The sequence below is a fragment of the Perissodus microlepis genome, chromosome 20, assembly GCF_051167445.1.
Source record: "Perissodus microlepis isolate ML-2025 ecotype Zambia chromosome 20, ASM5116744v1, whole genome shotgun sequence".
NCBI classification, from domain to species: domain Eukaryota; kingdom Metazoa; phylum Chordata; class Actinopteri; order Cichliformes; family Cichlidae; genus Perissodus; species Perissodus microlepis.
In genome coordinates, this window is record NC_140480.1 from 5456288 (window position 1) to 5478982 (window position 22695).

The 22695-nt window shown below is 40.1% G+C and overlaps 1 protein-coding gene across 8 annotated transcripts in view; it reads left to right on the top strand.

The window, feature by feature from the left end:
- Window positions 1-22695, top strand: part of chl1a (cell adhesion molecule L1-like a) — a 48683-nt gene that overhangs the window by 21372 nt on the left and 4616 nt on the right. For 2 of the 8 annotated variants that reach the window (XM_084916668.1, XM_084916666.1), the window contains exons 7-28: window positions 103-141; window positions 289-400; window positions 502-683; window positions 821-955; window positions 1503-1643; window positions 3365-3476; window positions 4513-4676; window positions 5002-5167; window positions 5514-5638; window positions 5815-5919; window positions 7950-8147; window positions 8287-8357; window positions 8465-8687; window positions 9509-9624; window positions 10047-10251; window positions 10454-10576; window positions 12331-12516; window positions 18290-18352; window positions 18802-18915; window positions 19198-19359; window positions 19678-19854; window positions 20825-20897. In XM_084916668.1, the coding sequence (XP_084772794.1) occupies window positions 103-141; window positions 289-400; window positions 502-683; window positions 821-955; window positions 1503-1643; window positions 3365-3476; window positions 4513-4676; window positions 5002-5167; window positions 5514-5638; window positions 5815-5919; window positions 7950-8147; window positions 8287-8357; window positions 8465-8687; window positions 9509-9624; window positions 10047-10251; window positions 10454-10576; window positions 12331-12516; window positions 18290-18352; window positions 18802-18915; window positions 19198-19359; window positions 19678-19854; window positions 20825-20897 (2992 nt within the window). Of the gene's footprint in view, window positions 1-102; window positions 142-288; window positions 401-501; window positions 684-820; window positions 956-1502; window positions 1644-3364; window positions 3477-4512; window positions 4677-5001; window positions 5168-5513; window positions 5639-5814; window positions 5920-7949; window positions 8148-8286; window positions 8358-8464; window positions 8688-9508; window positions 9625-10046; window positions 10252-10453; window positions 10577-12330; window positions 12517-17807; window positions 17847-18289; window positions 18353-18801; window positions 18916-19197; window positions 19360-19677; window positions 19855-20824; window positions 20898-21067; window positions 21138-22695 lie in introns of all 8 variants that reach the window. The other 6 variants (XM_084916671.1, XM_084916672.1, XM_084916674.1 and 3 more) reach the window with 6 other exon arrangements.

The window sequence follows — 22695 nt, forward strand, 5'->3', positions numbered from 1 at the left end:
CTGATATTGCTGATTGTGTAACTTTTGTTGGTGAAAACAAGCCAACACTCTTACTTCCAGTAAAATTGCTCCTGTATTTTATTATGTTTTTTTATGTTCCAGTAAGACCTGCCAATGACTCTTCAGAGAGCAGCCACACTCGTGAGTGATAACCACACATCAAAGCTTTCTTTCATATTATCTGAACAGCCACTAGAAATTGACAATAAAGCGTGTGTGCAGTTTAGAAAATAAGTGGATAAAATTATACATCAGAGGAAGAAATGATATTGTCTGCTTCCGATGCAGCTGTGGCCCCCCCAGCGAGAATACCCAGCCTTTTGCTGCCCTCTGGTGTTCAGACTGAGAAGGTGTTGTTGAAGGGAGAGGATCTACAGCTCGAATGTATACCCGAGGGATTGTAAGTGCACATTCTGTATCATCGCTTCTGCAGTCATGTTGTCACCATATATAAATAATTTGTTCATTACGGTGTTAACATGCTATTGTCTCACATTGTAGCCCTACACCATCTGTGAAGTGGATAAAAATGGGAGAAGTCATGAGTCCTCGGGTAAAATTTAACAACTACAACAAGCTGTTGAGCTTATCAGCAGTGGAAGAGAGTGATGAGGGGAAGTACATGTGCACAGCTGAGAACTCTGCTGGAAAGGCTGTCCACTACTTTGATGTAATAGTGGAAGGTTAGTCAACATCGGGAGCTAATTATGCTTCTATTTGTGGGCACATTTGTTTATTTGCATCAAAGAGAAAGCTCTTGACACGTGGATGGCTGTTTGTTTTATCTGAAATCATCATGACTCCTCTTAACATCTCCCAGAGCCACCAAAGTGGCTGACAGAGCCTCCTCAGAGCCAACTCACTGTGATTGGGTCTGATGTGCACATCAAGTGCTCCGTCAGTGGAAAACCACAACCAGCAATAACGTGGAGGAGGAATGGAGTAATGTTCAGAGGTGAGTGAGAATAATTGTTGATGTGGTTTAATTCATATTGCGCCTCCGGGCAGGAGGGCAGTGCAATGAGCAGCTATCCCTGACGTCAAGCTGGAGTGACGTGACAGGCAACAGTCTGCTTAGTGTTTGAAATGATGAGATAACAGATTTTATTTTTCTCCTTCAGAAGTTGAAAGGCAAGGTATGCTGAACAGAAGCATGCGCTAATTGAAAGTAGTTGGTGCCTTCTCTTGTACAGTGTCTGAGTAGGAATCATTTGTTTTGAATATTATTAAATTTCTCAAAAGGAAATGTGTTGTGGCAATGTGGCAATATACACATAATTATATGGGTTTTTAAAAGGTTATATTAACTGTCAAGTCATCTGCCACTTGATTAATTAAAGAGAAACTGCTATCTGACTCTTATATATTTAAGTTGTATTCAAAACATCTAGACTTTTCACAGAATTATCCAACACTGATGCTGGTGCTATCCTGAAAAGAACATGTTGATATATTGAGTTGCTTTCATGATGATTTGGTAATTTATTCCATGTTGCTGTCAGATGACCCAGATAAGAGGATGCAAGTGTTTGATGACACTGTGATACTTTCCAATGCCAAAGTGGAGGACAGTGGCGTCTACCAGTGTGAAGCCTCCAACAGACACGGAAATATTCTAGCCAACGTTAACATCATGATCATGAGTAAGTTCTGTGTTGTAGTGCTTTACCTAAAAAGTAGCTCATAATATAACATCTTATAATAATATGCTATAAGGAACTGTACTGGAAGCCAGTTTTCTTTAGCCAGTCTCATTATTTTTGCTGATAGAGATTGTTTTCCTGGTATGATTCATAAGAAGAAACACTTACACCCACTGCTTCATAGCCCTGAGATTTTCTCTAGTATCTTATCATTGTACATCTAAGATCCACATCTAATCATTATTTGCCTATTAGGGTGAATGTAGAGTTTTCTTTCAGCTGAAGTCTGAGTGGACTTCCATTTGCTGTAGTATTCTTTAGAAATGATAATGGAGCCTTTATCCAAAGCACCTCTTTTCTTTCTTTCCTCTCATTCACACAGTGGTGGCAAGGAGCTCTAATGCAAGCGTAGCCTGATCATCAGGAGCAATTTCAGGGTTCAGCGTATTGACTAACTGCAGTGTAACTGATTTCTTAGTTATTTGAGTATTTGTTATGCTTAAACGATTTAGATCATTAAGCACATTTTAATATTACACAAAGATAACCCCAGTAAATACAAATGTAGTTTTCAAATGATCATTTTAAAAAGTTGTTCAAAGATACCTGGAGGAAAAAGCAACTACTGGTCTGTGCCAGTCTTAGCAGCAAGAATTGCTTAGGTTGGAACTATTCACCTTGTGATTAGTGGACAGCCTTAAATAAAAACTCCTTTCTTAGATTATCCAGTTTTTAAGGTTGAGTAACTAATTTACTACATTCTAACACTTGGTTAATGTTAGTTGTTAATATTACTTCTAAGGCATGAGTCACCAGGAGACATTAAAGGACCAGTGTGAAAAATTTAGCAACACTTTAGGAGGGATTTGTAGATTTCAGCCAAATAAATACATAAAATAAATTAAGATTATTCTAATACTTATTATACTTATTCAGTAAAAGGACTACATGTTAGAATCCCTGATAATGCTTTGCTTCAAATGGAGAAAGTCTTGAGGGATGGCTGTTATGAGGAAAGGCAGCCCAGAAACTTTACCAGCGAAACACATCGTTGTGTGCCTCAACTTCACACGTGTTTTGGTCTTTTACCCAAGCTAATCTGCCTTTTTTTTTTTTTTTTTACCTTCCTTGGTTAGGGTTTAGGGATTAGAGATCTGATCTAGTTTTCTACAATTTTCAGTTGCTAGTTCCCAGACTCACTGAATGATCTTTGTAAGTTTTGGTCTGATACAGCATCAAAAACAATGATAAAACAGCATATGTGTTAGAGTGGACCTGCCTTGTGTCTCTATCTTCACATCTGGTTTCAAGACCGCAGGACACCAACACCATTTTGTTCCTTTTAGCTATTATCTTAGCTGCCTCAAATGACCAAAATGCGGTGATCTTATATGTGCAAATTACTTTCATGATCAATTATCAATCACGAATATGTGAAAATTAGAAAAGTAATTCGAAAGATGGAACTAAATTTACTGATGATGAAGATCATGTCCATTTAGTTTGTGTATTGTTTAACAGGCAAATAGTTTTATCTCTACAGCCGTGTTTGATCCAGCTGTGGGGACTTGACATAACTAACTGGTGTGCATCTATGGATTAGGGCACAGGACTGAGAAAGTTCATGTTCTTGGATCAGTAGAATTGTGCAGTTTTACCAGAGCCTGTGATTATCTGTATTTTCTTTGGCATTTGAGTCAGCTCCTTCCTCTTGCTTTTAGATATGGCTCCGCTTATACTGACAGAGAACAACCAGGAGTATGCTGCAGTAGTAGGAAAGGAAATCACCATGAACTGCAGTGTTTTCAGCTCTCCACCATCCAGCATCTCTTGGTAAGTAGAGCTGGGTTTGTCTTGACAAAGAAACAATTTATGCAAGCAAGTTAAAGGCGTCATTAGTAATTTACACTTGCCTGCCTTTTAAAATACAAGAAATAGCCACTTTTACATATTAATGTGGAAGAGTGTAAAGAGAAGCAGTCTAAAGAATGAACCCGAGAGCACTATCACAGCAGTGAGTCATGCTATCACTCTCACACTGCTTCAGGTGTCTGTATGACACGCTGTGATGTTGACACTTATGTCTGGTTAATGAGATAATCATCTTCTGTTCCTTGAAATTGGGCAACGTGAATCCCATTTACTATCACTGCTGCTCAAAAGAGAAACAGACAGTCCGTGGCAAGACACAGACGATGCCCCAAATGCCAAATATTAAGATAGAACTTGTCATTGTAGAAAACCTGCGCTTCAATTCTAATCAGCAACCCTGTGTGTTGCTTTAATTAAGTAAGCTGTGTAGCCCATCTATTAAAGTTTAGTGGTGGTCTTGGGAGCTTGAAAAACTTCTTCATCCCAAGGATAAAGGAGTGCTTGGAGCTCTACACTGGAGAAATCAAACAGCCACTCCATAAACAACATAGAAGAGCCACCTCCACAGGATGAGACTCACCTGTACATTTACACCTAAAGGACAAAAAATATTTTGAGGATGGCAAAGTTCTCATTTTTGCATCAAGATGGTTTGAAAAAGGAGTAAAGGAGGCCATCTTTGTCTGCTGTGAATGACCATCATTGACCTACATCAGCCACCTACAATGCAGTCCTTTGAATACTTCAACCCCCACTCACACCTTGTCTCAGGTGACCTCAATAGGTCACATGATAGGATCTAGTTGCCTCCTACTTTTCAAGCCCTTAAAAATAAAACACGGAATAATATATGACATTCTTTAAAGTCGCAAAAGTGAAAACACCAGACGCTTTCAAACTCTGAACTTGCAGCAAATCGGCACCTTTTGATTTGCATTTGAGGTGTTGGATAAGTTGTGTGGAAGCGCCAAGTAAAGTTGAAGACTTTCTCTCCTAGGACCAAAGATGAAAAAGCCATCGAGGGGGAAGGTTTCCTTGCTTTTGAGAGCGGACAATCATTGAAAATCATTAACGCAGAAAAAGGTGACAGCGGGAAATACATCTGCGTTGCGAGTAACATGGAGGGCTCGTCGGCTGTCACTGCTGTGCTGGATGTGAAAGGTATCTCAGCAACATAATTACTGCTTTTTGTAGGCAGGGATATTCGTAGTCGCTGCGCACAAAGGTAAAAAGAAGAAAAGAAGGAATGTATTTCTTTTTAATATTCTGTGCTTTAAGTAGTTTAACAAGTAGTTAAAGCTAGGCAGTCTCTCTCATATATATTTGTTGAATGTATGTTGAAGGAAGTTCCAGCCATAAACAGTCATTTATGAAATCAATAATTTGGCTCAATTTCAGAGACTCACATTGCTATTTAAATCAAGCTGGGCTTGTGAGGATTATTTCACTTGGTTTTTTTCCCCCCTGGTTTTTGTGTTATCTTTAGACGCTACAAAAATAGTAGGTCCACCTCAGAACACGCAGGTTGACAGTGGGAAGTTGGCCAAATTGATGTGCAAGACTGAATATGATGCAAGTCTGCAGGACACGTTTGAGCTGGTGTGGAGAAAGGAAAACAAGGAGATCCCACTTTCCTCTGAGAAAAATTCCAGGTAACTGGTTTTGCTTTGATGGTGCTTTTATGCTGATGCTCTTACTGAGTAGAATAATAAATTCATCAATATAAACTTTTATGTGTATCTTGATCAGAGGATGCATTTTGCTGACATATTGTCTGCTCATCTCTATCTATCGTTTAACATGCTACGGTTTTAGTTACAGACATTAGAAAGTTAGGCTGTAGCATCAACCAGTGCACTTACTGGATAATAAAAGGCTAGCATGACTAAATTATGCATGGCTGTAAATTCTCTTTTATTATGCAGCTTTGGTGGAGGGGCCTCTGCTTGAGAGGTGGATTGAAATAACTTACTCTGACAAATCTTCACTTATGTTCAGATACTCTGTGAAAGGTGCCATGCTGGAGATCATGAATGTAAACCTGAGTGATCAGGGAACATATACATGCACTGCTAGAACAAGCCTAGATGAGGACTCTGCCACTGCAGTACTCACTGTACGGGGTAAGATGAATTATGTATAGTTAAATATTTATCGCACATTTTTGGAAATGATTTGGCTTCAAACAGTTAAATAAATAATGAACAATTCTGGTATTTGTTCATTAACACATTTGAGATTCTCTAGATGTTTTAGTTATCACGTTGACGGTTGACGGCTCTTTTGTTCTGCACGGCAGATGTTCCTGATGCTCCGATAAAGTTAGACCTGTCCGAACTTGACAGTCCAAGGAATGTTGTTTTGTCTTGGATACCTGGAAGCGATCACAACAGTACCGTAACAGGTAAAAGTTAATGGGCAAAAAGCAGAAAGCCTGGAAGAAGGTTTTTGTGTATTGTTGTAAATACTTGTTAATAAAGATAGGATAACAAAAAAATGGAATGTGACTGAATACTTTTCATTTATTAGTTACTTTTACATGTAAGACACCTAACTGAACAGAGTATTCAATTCAGTTCAATATTATTCATTTACATAGCATCAATTCACAATAAGAGTCACCTCAAGGCACTTCATGCTCTAAAGTAAAGACCCTGCAATGTTAGAACACAACCCCAACCATCAGATGAGAGTCCAATATCATTGTCTAGTTCTGCAGTTCTTTAGCCTCGCCACTGGGAAAAAGAATCGTATAATGCATAATCAGTAAACAAAGCATATAAAATGCATGCACACAGCTGTAGTGCCTCCATAGTGTAGTAGTTTGCACATTTGCTTGGTAAGAGAAAGGTCACTTGTTTGATTCTAGCTGAAGACACAAATCCCTTTGGTATTGCGTCAGGAAGGACCTCCAGTGTAGAGCTCTGCCAAATCAAAACATCCAGGGCGATTCGATGTTGCGACCCCTTGTGACAAGGGAGCAACTGAAATTAGCATTCACGCACACCAGTGCTGTACGTGCATGCACTGACCAGAGCCCGAGTATGCGGACTAAAGCTGCTTCACAGTTGGAAAAAAGTCTGCAGGTTATTATTAAAAACTGAAATTGTTTTTTCGATGCAACTTTCAAGTGATTTACTGCAAATCACTGAGTGTTTTCATGCTTCCCGTGTGAAAAAGAGATTTAGTTGATGCTGTGATCACTTAAACAAGTGAAGAAAGCTGCAAAGCGCTGAGAATCCCAGCAGGGGAGCTTGTCTCTCATTTAGGCTTCAAAAGGGAGGGCGAAATTATTTTTGGTGGTAAGAATTTGTATGGGTTCATCAGTGTTGTGTTATTAATATTCTTAGCTGTGATGGTTGTTACAGTGGGGAAAAAATGGCTGTTTTTTGTGACTGAAATTGGATAAATCTTTTAGAACAAAAAGCATTTTCAACCCCGCGATACTCATCAATAAGTGTTAATATTTAACAAGGATGACAACATTTTTTCTTAGAAGAATCTTTCATTATAGCCATTTTTACTAGTTTCATTCTTACTTTCTTTCTTTTTTGTATCATTTCTAGGTTTTTTGGCACATAATCACCACCTGTTGATCAGGAACAACATAATGCCTTTTTTTTAACAAAACAAAAAAACCCCAGATTATTTACAAAGTCATCCACAGGCTCATGGGGGCGCTTTCAAAAGACACACAAAACATTAGCAGTAAAAAAAACCCTATATACTACATATCTATACAGAGTTTATTTAAGTGCATGCTAATGAACATCATAACCAAAAATATAGGATTGAAAGATAACTGTAAAGTAATGAACATAATTAGTCTTTAGGAAAATAACAAAATCAGAAGCACAAAAATATACAATGGACAGGAGGCTTTTAGCTCTTTCTGTGATGTGCCAAATTGTCTTTCTGATCGCTGTTAATGACAGCGTGGTAAAGCGCCTTCTCACTATCCCCTTCAGCTCTGGCCCTAGCGTTAATACCACTGTCAGTTCTTAATTTAATAAATTCAAATTAGAGAAGGTAGCACAAGCCTTAATCCTAGAAGTTTCGTGGCACAGAAAGGGTGATAAAAAGGGGTTAATGTGAATCGTCTATCTGAGAATTAATAATACCACCAGAAATCCTTTTCTCCCTGGTACTTTTTTTCTTACTCACATTGTACTACACTAATGGCCCCTGCCTCCAGGTTCATAATTAGAAATACATGAGTGGTATTTGTAATCTCATTTAACACTCATATAAGATAATGTTGAATTATTCATTTATCAAGAAAGGGGTAAATCAGCACTCATAGATACTGATCGGCGGTGTAGATAACCTCTCTATATGATATAATCTAAGCAAAAGTATAAAAGCCTAATATATGCTTTTAATAATCAGTGGTATTGTCACAACTGCGTGTGTCCTCTCTCTTTGTGAGCACAGAATTTGTAGTGGAGTATGAAGAGAACCGCTGGGAGCCTGGAAGGTGGAAGGAGCTACAGAGAGTCACCGGTAACCAAGCAACAGCTGAGCTAAAACTATACGGGAACCTTATCTACCAGTTCAGAGTGTATGCTGTTAACGCCATTGGACCCGGACCCCCGAGTGAGCCGACTGAACAACACAAAACACCCCCTGCTGGTGAGACCAGCTCCTATTTATTAAAAATGTCTCTCTGGTTATGTGTAACATGTCAAAGCATGCAAGTTTTAGTATTAAAAATGGCATCTTTTTTATTCTGCAAAAAATGATTTATACAAATGCACACATGTCTTCAAAGCACCCGATAGGAACCCAGAAAACATCAAAATTCAAGGCCATCATCCTCATCAAATGGAAATCAGTTGGGAGGTATGAGAATTGTTTATTCATTTAAATTTAAGACTTGTTATCTGTAAGAATTTTCACTAGAAGTTGTTATAGGATTGTAACAATTTCTCTGCACTGTCATATTGTAGCCGCTGTCACCTGTTGAGCGCAACGGCCCAGGCTTTGAGTACAAAGTGAAGTACCGCCAACTCGGGGTGGAAGATAGCTTCACGGAGCACATGGTCAACAGATCTGTGTTTCTCGTGAACAACACGCCCACCTTTGTCCCCTACGAGATTAAAATCCTGAGCAGAAACAGCTACGGCTGGGGGCCAGAGCCTAAGCCTGTTACAGGTTACTCTGGGGAAGATGGTGAGTAGTATGTATTAATATATTTCAGCGTACGATATAATTACCTGCAACTGACTTCATTACAACATACCCCAAAGCTGAACTGGCATATTTGTCTGTTGGTTTTCTTTTAACTCTGAACTTCTCGTGTTATGATTCTTTACCGTGTTCTCAGTTGTCTTTTGGCATTGTCTGCGGGAAAATGTGTCAGGTTAAGTTCTTTTCATTTTCTCCCCCCCTCCGCTTACCCAAGGTTTTAACCCTGTGCAGGTGGTGCAGTAGTGACTTTTCCTTCCTTCTGTAAAAGGAAAAACAAAAAAACACCACTGCTAGCAAGTGGCAGATAACCTTTGTAGAGGAGAGGGATGTCAAATTTCCACTTCTGTCTCAGAAGCTGTTGGGGATTTGATAGATCACAACACGCTTTGCACTGTAGGCCTACTGAGGCACGATGGCTGCTTCACTTTCCAGTGTCTGCTGTGCTCCTGTCGTTACAGTAACGCGTAGAGTAGAAAATATTTACAGTGCCGTTTTGTGTCTGGTGTGGATTTTCCCCCTGTTTCAGTTGCTAATTTGCTTCATTTTGCATGTAGCTCAGCATATTTTCTGTGCACTTTCTTGGCTTTTTATACCAGCACCAATGTTTTGACTCATCAATTCATCAAGCAACAGAACACCATTCCTCAGCTTAAAACACTGTATTAATCTAACAAGGTCGATGTATTTTGTAACTTTCTGCAACTACAAACATTTTATTTTCAATATGTTGGGAAAAAAGTCTGAATAAAGGTCTGCTGTTCACAGACTTTCTGTGTTTCTCAACTTCCTCCCACCGTCTTTAGTTCCTACTGCGGCACCACGGGACATTGCTGTGGAGGTGATCAACACCACTGTTCTGAGAGTTAGCTGGACCCCAGTTCCACCTGCCACGGTGCGAGGTCGCCTGGGTGGTTATAATGTAAGTTGTCAGCTTCTCAAACATCCCTGCATTTTCAATTCCAGCAAAGGAACTTCAAACAGCAGCGTGTTTTTCTCGGTATTTGAAAATCCTCCAATGTCTGCTTTGTGAATAGCGCACTTTCTCTGGTGGAATGATTTTTGTCATTTGGAGGACAAACTCTAAAATGAGATCGCTGCATGTACTCTCATCGTGACAGCACATTTTGAGAGTTTTACTTTTGGTTGGATATAATTTTTAAACATTTTTTAAAAAATTATACCCAACTTTATCATTTAAGGAGTTTTAATGCTGTACTTGTGTTGAAAGTTTGAAGGATGCACAGTGGCAAAGTAAAAGAGTGACAAAAAGATGTGTGTGTAAAGGAGCTCTTTCATTATCTTACTGTCCTTCTTGTTGTTTTATATTACACCCTCTCACAGGTTCACTGGGTGAAGAGAAGAAGTCTCCTGAATCCCGACAAGATTTTAGATTTGAGTCACTCCATGTCCTTTTCTGGAAACAGAAGTCATGTCATTGTGCCAGGACTCGAACCTTTTTCTGAATACAAACTCACTGTTTATGTTTTCAACAAGAAGGGCAATGGACCCAAGAGTGATCCGGTGACCTTCAATACACCAGAGGGAGGTGAGGTGATACTGTGATCACACATGCTAAACAACCCATGCTTCAGGCGTTTATGCACACGTGCTGAACACTGTACAAACTATGAATTCAGCTTTAAAATGAATTGCATCCTTGTGACAAGATCGGTTTTAGATCAGTGTGTTTTTCATCCCAGTTTTTAAAAAAATGTATGCTTATCTTACCACTGTTGTTGTTTGTGTAGTTCCAGAGCAAGTTATCGTCCTGACTTCCTCCATCATCCAGAGAGATTCAGTTAGGCTGGAATGGGCACAGCCGTCAAAGTCAAATGGCATCCTCACCGGTTACCTCCTGCAGTACCACCTCAGTATGTAAACACACCACACTTTGTAGACCTTTGAACCTACGTGAGGTTTTCCATCATAACAGAGTTGTCTCTGCTGTAACTCAGGGCTTTGTCTGTAGTGTTACAGTGGGCGAAGTGTAAACAGTCGTTCAACAGCAGCCTCAGTAAAGGGGACACAAGAGAGGAAAAGATTATTAAAGAGAGAAGGAGGTGTAGAGGGGGTGGATATGTGATACTACAGCTTCGATTTACACATATGGAGGTTTAATTTCAATTTAAAAAACATTGTTGCATACAGTATCATCTGCACATCACCTTTTCCCTTCTAATCTCGTGTGACGTTGTCCCAGACAGTAGGTGGCACTGTGTGACACTGAACCCTCCTCCAGTCTGCAACGGCCTAATTGTTTCAAGATACTTTAGCCCGTGGCTTGACACTTTCCTCTGTGTTTCTCATATCCTCCTGCATGTTTCCTCCCAAAAGAAGCATTTAAACCAGTGCTCTATGTGCCTCTTGTGCTATTTTATTTTTATTTTATTTTTTTTGCATTTATCACTCAGAAGCTTTTCTCTTTGCAAAAGAAAAAAAAAAGCACCTTTATGCTTGAGTACAGTAAGAATGGACAAGTGAGTGAGGGGCTTTCATTACACTCTCTGTTTTCAAAGCCTACACTCTCGTTGGCTGACATTTCTGAAGTCTTTTGTGTAAAATGTGAAGGCAGAGACAGCCCTGTGCCGCCTCCACCAGCACCCACAGAGTCTGGCCAGCTCTTCAATACACTCTGTCCCTCTATTTCTGCCTTTTTTTCCCATATCAGATGTAAGACTTTACACAGTTATTCCCACACACTGCAATCTGTGGGTGTGTTTTTTTCTTCTTTTTTTTTTAGTTGAACTGATTCACCATATCACTTAAATTAAAATTTGGTTCCTATGAAAAAATAATATATGTTGCGCTGTATGTGCAGTATCCTTTGGTTTCCCGACAGCGCTGTGTGATCTGTTGTCGGCAACGTAAAATATCCTGTGCTCTCTACTGCCGCTGCAACCCCCCCCCCCCCCCCCCCCCCAAAAAAAAACCCCAAACATTGTTTTTGCAAAGTGGTACAATGGGCTTGGCACATCAACTCTCACCTGTGGTTCGGTATTGGCACAGTAATGGCATCACTGAGGGAGGTTTCAAGAAGTGTTGCTTTCAGCAGTGCACACATACTGTACTTTGATCTATAATGCATATTTGGTGATATGTTGTGCTACTTGTGATTGTAGCTCTTCTGGTTTCCTTCTACTGCTTCCTTGTGCATTCTTCCCCCTCATTGTCTTCCTTCCCATCACTTGTTTTTGTAATTTTTTCTTCCTTTTATGCAGAGTTAAAAAAAATCCCTTCATAGTCTCTGCTCGGTTACCACTTCCTATTGCTTTTCACTTTTCTAATCTTCTCCACCTCCTCTTTTCATCCGTGCACTGCCACTTGTTTACACCCCCTCCTTCCTCTTGAGCTCTTTATTTCCCTCTTTCATCTTCTCTCTTCTTTCCTCATAATGTATTCCTCCTTAGCTTACCTGTCACAACATGTATCTGCTATATTCACTTCCCGCATGAGACAGCATAAAATCTCTTCATCTCTTCCTTCCCTCGACCGCTGACCCTCATTATAGCCGTGTTACGCTAACCTCCCACACGACCCAGCTGCAATGACTTTTTCTGCATCGATACATCATAGGCTCGCTCTCAGCACGTGAACCGACCTGACTATCTTTCTTCTTCGTCTACAGTTAATGAGACTGCACTCGAGGTGATTGATTCCAAAGAGATCAACATTACCGGGGCTGACACCAACCATTGGACACTTCAGGGATTAAAGGGGGACAGCCTTTACCGCTTCGACCTCAGAGCATGCACCCGAGCAGGTTGTGGGCCTCCACAGGCCGAAGAGAGCCGAACTGATTTTCCAGAGCCAGGTGAGCTAATGAAATGCATTTAACTTGGGTGGTAGTGTGCCTGTTTATTGGATTAATATATGAAAATCCCACAGATAAAACACAGCACTGCTGTGGTGTATTCATTCATACAAGGGAGAAACATCATTATTAAGGCCAAAAATACTTTGTATAATTCCAGTGAGTACAGATCAGACTTTGAAGAGGTCATACTGTCATTTTTGTGCATAAAAGCTGTGTTTTTAAAAGAAGGGATTGTCCTGATAGTGATATTGGACTTAACTGAACTTAGAAACCATCTAAGAAAGATGAGATTAGAAAGAACCTGTGTGTTGAAATATTACTTCCTCTCTAGAGCCTCACTCATCACAGCTTAACCTCTCCAATAAGGAGTGTTTGTCAGACACTATTTAACAATCTAGCACCAGCTTTTGTTTAGTTCAGCAGAATACAGTAATATTTGTAGTAGAATCCACTTTGAAATCACATCAGAAATTTGTGATATTTTCATGCAAAGCTGAGAACAACTACATTTAAATCATTAAAAAACACAAGGTAACAATTTCAAGGTCAGCAATAAAACTAAACGGCAATTTTACAACATTTTTAGCTCTTTTGTGCAAATCCTTCAGTTTAGAATGTCCTTCAAGATATTAAGGTGGGTTTGATGTGCTTGTCTAGGGCAGAAATGTACAAATATGTCTGTGGCTCAAGGACTAATTGGTATTTTGATAGGGGGAAACATGACATTGTAACTAACTAAAAGTGTTAGAAGTCAGATTGTTATTCAGAGCAAATGTTTCTAACACTGCTTGAACTCAGATGTATCCAAAACACAATCAGGCAGACCAAAAGAGACCACACCATCAGAGGATCAATACACGACGCTTTGTTCACTGAGAAAATGAGAATTAATAAATTTGCTAACTAAAGAAAGCGAGAAAAGCCCTATCAAAAACATCTGTCTTGTTGTGGTCTTAGCGGATCATTAATGCGTCTCTAAACCAATTCTCAGGAGGGGAAACGAAGCCAAATACTTGGGGTGGGCTAAGATGTGCCAGCACTGCACAGAGGATGACTGGAAACAAATCCTATTTGCTAATGAATCCCACTTCAATCAGAAATGTGTATGTATGAAGAGAAGAGAGGATGAAAATGCAGTTTATCAAACCTGCACCTGCATTGCATCAACTCCAGACGACGTAGCACTCCAGCGTGACACGCTGCGCTCTGTGGTTTGCATCTTTGTGGAGAAGGCTTCATACCGCTGAAGGATAATGAGCCCAACACAACTCAAAGCTTTGTAGAACTACTTGAATACCAAAAGAAGCTCAAAAGCCATGGAGCATCGAATCATACCAGGTTATCAGGCTTTGCACCAGCTTGTCCATTCCAGCTCAAGTGCACAATGCCATTAAAGCAAAATCTGGGCAGAGCATTGAGTATATTACAGAATTCTAGAATTTATGTACATGTTTTGAAGATTAAACTTTTTACCCAAATTTATAAGCTCATATCATTTTTTAATGAGAAAAGCTGTATTGAATGCGAAGCAAATGCAAAATAGAAGTATCTTCACAAGCCCCCTCAGACTGTAAATTATATATATAAGATGAGGGAGCTACTGTAACCGAAACGGGCAAATTAAGTGTCAAGCTGCTGCCTTAAAAAGCTCGGTGAAATTGCCTCCCTAATGTCCTTGTAAATGCTTTCCGCAGTTTGCATATAAAAAGGTACATCTCCAGTTTTCGTGTGACAGCGGCTGTGAATATTCAACAAACCTGCGAGCAGAGGATCCGAGTGAACCTCCGAGTCTGCGGTTTAGTCTTGAGCCAGTTAGAGTTTAAAAGCAAAACGACGATTTGGAAATTTTGAAAGGATGCGCTGAGCATATTGAGTGCAGCTCATTTAAAACCGGAGCGCTGTGGTTCCTCTTTTTGACTTTGTTTTGAAGTCTGGCGGCGGACGTGTGAAAATATTTTATCCTTTAAAGACTCTTTTAAATAAAGCAATGTGAGAAATTACAATAATGTGATTAAAGAGACTGTAAGTGAAAGCAGGAATTAAGCTGGTGCCACTTTGCTAACTAAGAAATGCCTGCACCCTCACAAAAGTCTTAGAATTAAGGGCTAACTTGACTCATGTTATACCAAATGAATTTATCAGAGGAGCCAGAAGTTGTAGACTTGGAGCAGATCACTTGCTTAGCCTTGATGTCAGGTAGGAGCAAATCAGTCACATGAGAACATAATAAAGCTGATATTTGACAAAAAATGCTCACTAATTCACAAATAACTACACAGATGGTGGTGGCTTTAATTTATATCTTGAATAAAATCCTCTCCACGAGCTCCTCCTTCTAGTGCTTAGCATCCATTTGCTGGCTCTGCATGTTTTGATAAAAGTTATTCAGTCTTCCCGAGCTTTTATGCTTCCTTTGAGAAGCTCTGCATCTTGTAGGTGGATGTCCAGCCCGAGAGCCATTAGATGCATTGTTTGTAAATATGGTTGAGTAGAGGCTCAATGCGGAGATAAAATAGCTCTGTTTGAGAGAGCTGTCCTCGGGGCACGTCAGTCACAATGCAGTGGAGGAGATTTATGGAGACCAACAGCACAGAGCAGGGGCAGAGTGAATTTAGAGACGTTAACGGGGAGTGATGGAGTGACAGCAGGGCAAAAAAAGAAAGATGAATGCACGGGAGCTAGTGAGGTCAGGCGCTGAAGTAGTCCTTTTATAGTTCACCTTTTTGACTGAATAAGCTTTTAATGCCTCTCACCATTTAGCTAGGATAAACAGCTGCCTGCCTTGAAAATATTCTGGACAAATCACAGAGTGACATGTCTGAACTACAACAATTACGCAGACCCGTGCACACGTCCACATGTCTGTGCTTGAAAAGCTTGCAATGCCAGTGAGTTTCTGGAGGGCAAGCCAAAAAAAGGGGAAAAAAAGGGTAAAAGAATGTGTTGAAACATGAGAAACACAAGCAGGGAAAAAAACGGGAGAAAAAAACAAAGCTAACAGCCACAGAGAACAGCGTGGCACACAGTAGGAAAAATATCTATTTTTCTCCATCAGGTCTCAGGAGATAACAAAGGAGCAAAGATAAAGCAGGCTGCAAACTTGACAAAAAGCACAGAGGAGCACATGCCTCAAAAGTCACACAAAAATAACCAGTTTCTCTGGAGATTAAATTATTGCTCCCCGACACAGCACTTGAACACCTAAGTTGTTATCGGCAACAAATTTGCTAATGGCTCGAACGCATCTATTTATTTACTTTGAGTTTCTTTAGAAAAACAATCACAGTCTGAACTTATACCTCGGATATCTATGTACAGCCCCCCCCCCCCGGCTATCCAGTGTTCAGTCTGCAGATTTTCTTGTTATTTAAACTTTTGCTTGCATGCTGCGCTCTGTTTTTGGATCCTGGATATTTTAATGTAAGCTCAGGTAGCGGCACACTTAATTCGCACCAAATGATGTGAGAAATAATACATTCAGGAATTCACCGCATTCACAAATGAGGTAATATGTGTGCCACAGGTAAAGATACCTTTTTTCCTCCTCAGTTAGAAATTCAAACCTTGTTTAAATTCATATAACTATGAATAATGTAAATATGCAGGGCTGTTTCTAGCTGTTTGGTGGGCCCAATGCAAGATGTGGTGGGGGGGTGCAGCTAGATTGGTAAATCCGGTTGACCGAGAAAATAATAATAAAAGGTAAACTGTGAGGCTCCAGGTGCTGCATTTTAATCAGAAAAATTATTGTTATTTTTTTTAAATTTAGGAAACGAAATTCTTCAACATGAGAAAACAATAAAACAATAAGTAAATAAACTGGGCTGTGGTCCAGATGAACACAAACTAAATGAAACCATTACTTGGAATGAAAATGTAACCAGCGTTCTTGTGAATGTGCGGACGGCAACACAAGATGAAAGGAAAACAAAATAGCATATTAAAATGCAATAAACGAGCATCTGTTTTGAAGTGCAAGTAGTAAAACCACAGGCAGAGCAGTGTTTATGTTGCAGTTTAAAAGGAACCGCGTGTAACTGTGAACACAGCCTTTATCATCCACAACATGTCTGCTTGCTGACATTTTTTTAACAAGGCAGCTCAAACATTGGCTCCCCCTTCCACCTCACAAGCGAATCTACATTGTTAACAAATGCCTTACCTTTACCCTGTACACATTACACATCTTCGTTACCCTCCTTTTTAATTTTTTTGGGCTCAAGCTGAATCGGGATAAACCCTTTCGATGCCATTCAGCTATCTTATTCTCCTGCTGAGGTGATGTGCGGCTGTCGACTATCCCATCATACATGCCGACACATCACTCATTACCTGACAGCTGATGATGAGGAGTTTGAATTACCCCACAAACACAAGGCGCAGCTTCGTTTTCTTTGTAGCTTAGTTTGAGGTTATATCCTACATTTAATACTTAATTGCTTCACTAAACACATGAAGGGTTTAGCTGGCTATAAATGAAGACAGGTCATTTTAATTGAGGCTGAGCATCTGCATCTGTGTATTCCACATATTTAAAGAAACAGCTCTGAAATAAACAACGCAGCATTTCAGACATAAAAGGGTGAAAAATGTCAAAATTGTTAAATGACCTCAATTAACCAATAACTATATTGCTAGCTATAATTATATACTTTGCTGGTATTGTTGCTGGTGCTTTTCACCTCTCCAGATGTTATCCTCTTCTCTGTTCTCCATGGAAACACCTCTGTAGCACATGTTTAGCTTCATTGTATGAAGACCAGCCCTCAATATAAGGGACTAAATTACAATACTGGTTATTACCAAAATCATTTTTTATGTTTGTATGTGCAAGCTCTTTGTTCAAAATGACGAATCAGAGAAGCCAGATCAAACTTAAGCAAAAAACAGGAATTCAGTCATTTTTAAAAAACTAAAACTTTTTAGACAGATTTAAAAAATATTTGTGTTTTCTTGTTTTTATTTGCTATATATGCATGTATCGTCACTAGAATAAGGTTATTAGTAATTTTCCGTAGGTAACTGTCAGAAAAAAAAATAGGTGTCATCTTTTGGTTGCACAGTGCCCTCTAGTGGTGCAGATGTCAACCAGACTTCAAATCCAAAGCAGCACTTGATGCAGCTACACACACAGAGCTTGTATATGTTTGTGAGAATGCACTTTTGTTCTCCGGTGGCCCTGCAAATGTGTCAGCATGTGTTTGTGTGCCTGGTCTATAAACCTTAAAGCGGGATTTTCATAAACATGTAATCTTCTGCTTCTTCGATTTCTTTTTATCCCTCTGAAGATTTGTCCCAGACTCCAGCTGTGGCCCCTGCTCAGAGCAGTATGTACCGCCTGCAGCTGGTGTAGCTAGCCAACATAGAAGTGGTGGTAGAGCCAGAGGAGGTTGTAGGCGTGTTGGTGTAGCAAGTAGCTTTCCATAGCCTCAGCAAAAACATGTCCTTTATAGTTGTACAAATATAATTTGGGTGAGTCCTGTATACCACTTCGGGAGAGACAGAAAGACATTTCTTTGTGCAAATCACTTGTCGGAAAGTGACAGTTGTGGTTTAAATTTGCAAGTCAGATTTATTGTTGTGCTGCAGTTACAGGGTGTCTACCGCGGTATAAGTTGCGCTGTGCTTGTGCAGTTACTGCCATTAATGCAGTTTTCCCAGTCGCTCTAACAAATTCCGCCTTTATGTAGTCTCGCTTGTTGCACAATATATTAGACTTGACAGCTTTTGTAGAAGGAATCTAACATCTGAGGTTTCTCTTTCATTCCAGGCTACAACTGCTCTCTCTCTGTTCCCAGCTCTATCTCAGGCAATTCTACTCATCCTCCTTTAGGTATATAGCTCACACTCACACATGCACAGCCAATATTAAGCCTGTGAGCTCGTCTTGATGTACTTGAACTTTCAAGTAACAACAGTATTCGAGGCATGGAGTTGTTTCAATCTGCTCTGATATCTACTCGTGGTGGTGGGGAGTGTGCCACGAAATGCCAGCTTTATTTAACGTAGAGGGAAAACTAGATGTCACTCCCGCCCACGATCTATATATCTACCCTTTATGAGCCCAAATCCAACTCCACTCAATTAAGTCTGGGGCCGGGAAATGCCTTTTGAACTGTCTTTTTGAAGGGTTTCTGCTAGACGCACTGTTCTCAAGCTGCAGGGGATCCTATTTGCCTCTGCTAATCCTCTTTTCCTGCCTTCTCTCTCCTTTTCTCTCTGCCTGTCTGTGTTTTCCTTTCCTCCTTATTTACTTCCCCCTATTTCTTCTTTCTTTATCAGTTCCAGCCCTGTTGAACATAAGCTCTTACGTGAGTGACACCTTTGCCAAAATCAGCTGGACTGCCAGAGAAGAGCAGCGGAGCTTGCAGCTTTATGTGGCTTATATGAATAACCGTAAGCTAATTTTCCTGTCCCCGCCTTGCTAAAAATTGATAGGAATTTAAGGTTGTATCATGTTCAGGTACACCTAGGGATGTTTTACATTAACACCTAAAAATATAGCGTAAGCCTCCGTGGTTGCTTCAATCCCTTCCCTTTAAAAATGGATTCAGATGTGTTTAAGTTATATTTAGTGTAACCATAATACTGGAGAACCATTTATTAGTCGCCAACAGCACATCCTCTTCTGCTAATACAGACTTGATGCTTGTGCACTTCCTGTGCTTGGCTGTGTAGGTGATGGGAACTGGCGGATTTCAGAGGCTGTAAACGCTTCTCAAAGTTTCCACATAATTGACGGGCTCGAACCGGGGACGGTGTACACTGTGCGCCTCATGGCTAAGAGGCTGCTCGATAACGCTAGTATTTTCGAAGACGTTATCGAGACACGCACCAAAGGTGAGAGAAGCAAAGACTGTCAGCGTCAGTAGATTTTAGTGATAACAACACCAGCATATCATTATCAAACCGACTGAGTGAGTGACTGACTGTGCTGAACGTGTGAATTTATTCATTTCTTTCTTATGAATACTTGCACATTTGCTTTTGTCTTCTTCCTGTCTAACATCTGAGTAAAGAGTCAGTGTGACATCAAACCTGAGCTCATCACATTTTTTTTTTCAATCAAAGATCAAGTTGTTTAAGAGTGCTCGAGTGGTTGGGCCCACCTAATAGTGTGTAAAGCTGGTTCTTGAGCTCTCTTTCACTTGTTTTCAGGTGCTGCAAGTCAAGAGAGCAGCTTTTCAACCCACGGCTGGATGATTGGGACCATGTGCGCTGTGGCACTGCTCACCCTTGTTGTGGTCATTGCCTGCTTTCTGCGGAAAAACAAAGGTGGCAAGTATGCAGGTACGCCATCGCCACAGCGACAAGAAAAGCTCGCCATGGAAAAAGGTCAGTTAGTCCTTAGCCAGGGTTGAGTCCCCCAAGTCATTTTGAGCTAAAATTGAAATCCTAAAACTACTACCAATTTATCAGGATGATGCTTTTTTTATAACTTGGGCCTCAACCCTGAGCTCAAACCTGTTTATGCATGTGGGTCACCTTTGCACGGCAGCTACAAGCTGCAAACAATTGGTGCGGCCGTGTTAGTTGTCTTAGTACCGCTGATTTCATACTTGTCAAGACAGACAAGCGGGAATCAGCCGCCTTTGTTGCACTCCTCTCCACTGCTCACCTGAGGAGACCTTCCGAGCTCTTCCATCTCACTATTGTGCTGCCATGTATCAGAGTCAAATTCAGTCTCACAATGGGCCTGCCTGCAAAGTGTCTGTTCACTGTTTCTTTCCTCTCAACCTTCATGCTTCCCCATCTTCTGCCCACTCCACTTCTTTGCCTGCTGCAGCTGTAGACAAAAAGCACTGAATTTTTCATCAGCTCCTTTGGATTCCCCCCTTTTGCCCATCCAGTTCTTTTCAAGGAACCCCTCTTTTAGCTTTCTCAAACGCAACTGGTCTTTTCAAAGTGTTGTTTGCACAAAGAGCTGACATCTAGCACTTTGTGCTAGACACGCAGAAGAGAGGGTTTCCATGTAAAGACTTAATGTAATGTTTACACAGATTTAGCTGTTCTCAGATGCTTTTGGTCGTGACTTCTCAATTTCTAATCTTACAGTGTTGAGATTGCGTATCGCTAAGTGGATCTTTTAAGCTTAGATATGTTCAGTTTTGACATTTCTGCAGTTTCCAGAAATACTGCTGTTTGAGTTATTTTCCCTTTGTAGGATGGTAAAGACAAGATCTTCTAAAATAAATCTGAATCTGGAGACTTATGGATGCACACACGAGTAAAATATGATTGCATCCTTGTGTGAAAGTGCTGCACTAACAATGGTGCTGAAGTGCCTGTCTTGCCCTCTCTGCAGTGAAAGAAAAGGAAGAGCCCCACTCTGACACGGAGTCACAGAAAATGAATGATGACACCTTCTGTGACTACAGGTGAGCTATACCCCTTTTCTGCACGCTGCAGTGAGAAATATCTATTTTTTATTATCTCAAAAATCACTATGCTGTAATTAATATGTTGTGCATATGTTAAATGTTTTCTGGCTGAAAAATAATTTTTTTGTCATGTATCACTGTGATGTCTTTCCCTCCCAACCTAAAAGCAAACCGCGCATTCATGAGCTTTACCAGGATGAACCTAGAAGCCAGTGTTCTCGTCATTTAATGGGCTAGGTAATCACACGGTGTAGTTAAAAGTAGTGGTTAACACACAGCACAAGCTTTGTTCCCTTTTAGTTGGAATTATGTTCTTTTACTCCTGATGACGTGCATGTGTCTGTTCTACAAAGTGCTTAAGTCACGTAGTTGCTTTAGGCATCAGTAGGCCATTTGTGTGCTAGTCTGTGTATGCTTTTATATATACATTAATATTTTGGGGGGGAATATTTGTGCACTGCTTGCCTCCTTTTGTGTGTGTGTTTGAGTGTTTTATTGGTGTTTTTTTTAAAACTTGCTGTCATTCTATGTAACGCAACTTACTGCGTATATTTCTTTGAGATAAATGCTGCAATTTTTAGTCAAAAGGTCTAAATATTACAATTATTCCATAGACTTCTAATGTCCATAGTTTTTGCCCTCCCTTATGAAAATTCTCAGGTAAAAAGTTAACAAACACCCTTGACTGCAGCTGGGGCAGGCTGGAGGTATCAACAAACCTCGAAATGCATTTGTTTACTTGGCATTTGCACGGCTTCAAAATCCAGCAGAGAAAAGATTTATAGACATGATCAGTCTTTAAAAGATCTTTTTCAGACAACAGCTCTGATACCAGCTATTTAAACTGTTTTTTTTGTAAATCTAGACAACAATTAAACTGTGATTTCACTGCAGTCTCACACTGCTGACATGAGCCTGTGTTACTGACAAAGTTCTCCTTTCAAACACAGTTGTGTTGCGTAAAAAGTTAGACATTTGCAGTCGGCCGCATAGTGAAAGACACGCCATACTGTTAAGAGTGGATTCCACTTAGAAACAGGAAGCTCGTTTAGTTTGCAAGTCTTGTTCTCTTTCATGCTTCTTGTTTTTACAAAAGGAAGTTTTAATTTCAGTTTAGCTTTAAGTCTTAGACCCACTAATAGTTCTTCCTGTTTAAAGGGAGTTCTTCCTTCCCACTGTTGCCAAGTGCTTGCTCATATGTATATATAAAATAGTTTAGCTAACTTTAACATGGAAAGATGACTTTAGGGATAATAAAGGTTATTGAAACATAACTAGTTCCTGTCTGTAGTGCCTCAGCTTACTTGGGAACTTAATAGATGCAGATTTACTTAAATAATTTTAAATAGTTTTAAAAAAGAGGAAGCTCCTACTGCACACGCACAGATTCTGGATACACGATAATTGCTGATGGAAAATATACGGTGAAAAACCAGGCCTTTGAGCCCGAAGCAGGCAGCTGTTGTACTTTATAATAGCTGTTGAATTTCCATTGTTTGCATTGTTTAGCTGCTACGGTGATAATTTTGGGGAATCGAGCGAATCCTATTTTGCTTGACAGCATTGCGGCAACTGTGTGACAATGGTGTGTTTGTTTGTGCAGAAAGCACCTAAAATAGCCTCTTCTGCCTGCTTTGATTCTTCTCGTCATCGTATTATTCAGAACATGATTACTCACAATTGTGTGGTTGCTGCCAATTGCGTTCCTGTGCTTCTTGCCAAGACTGTAATTCTGTTAAACAGGAAAGAATGGATTGTCCAGTGTCCATGACCCTGTTTTTGTATTACGGACCAC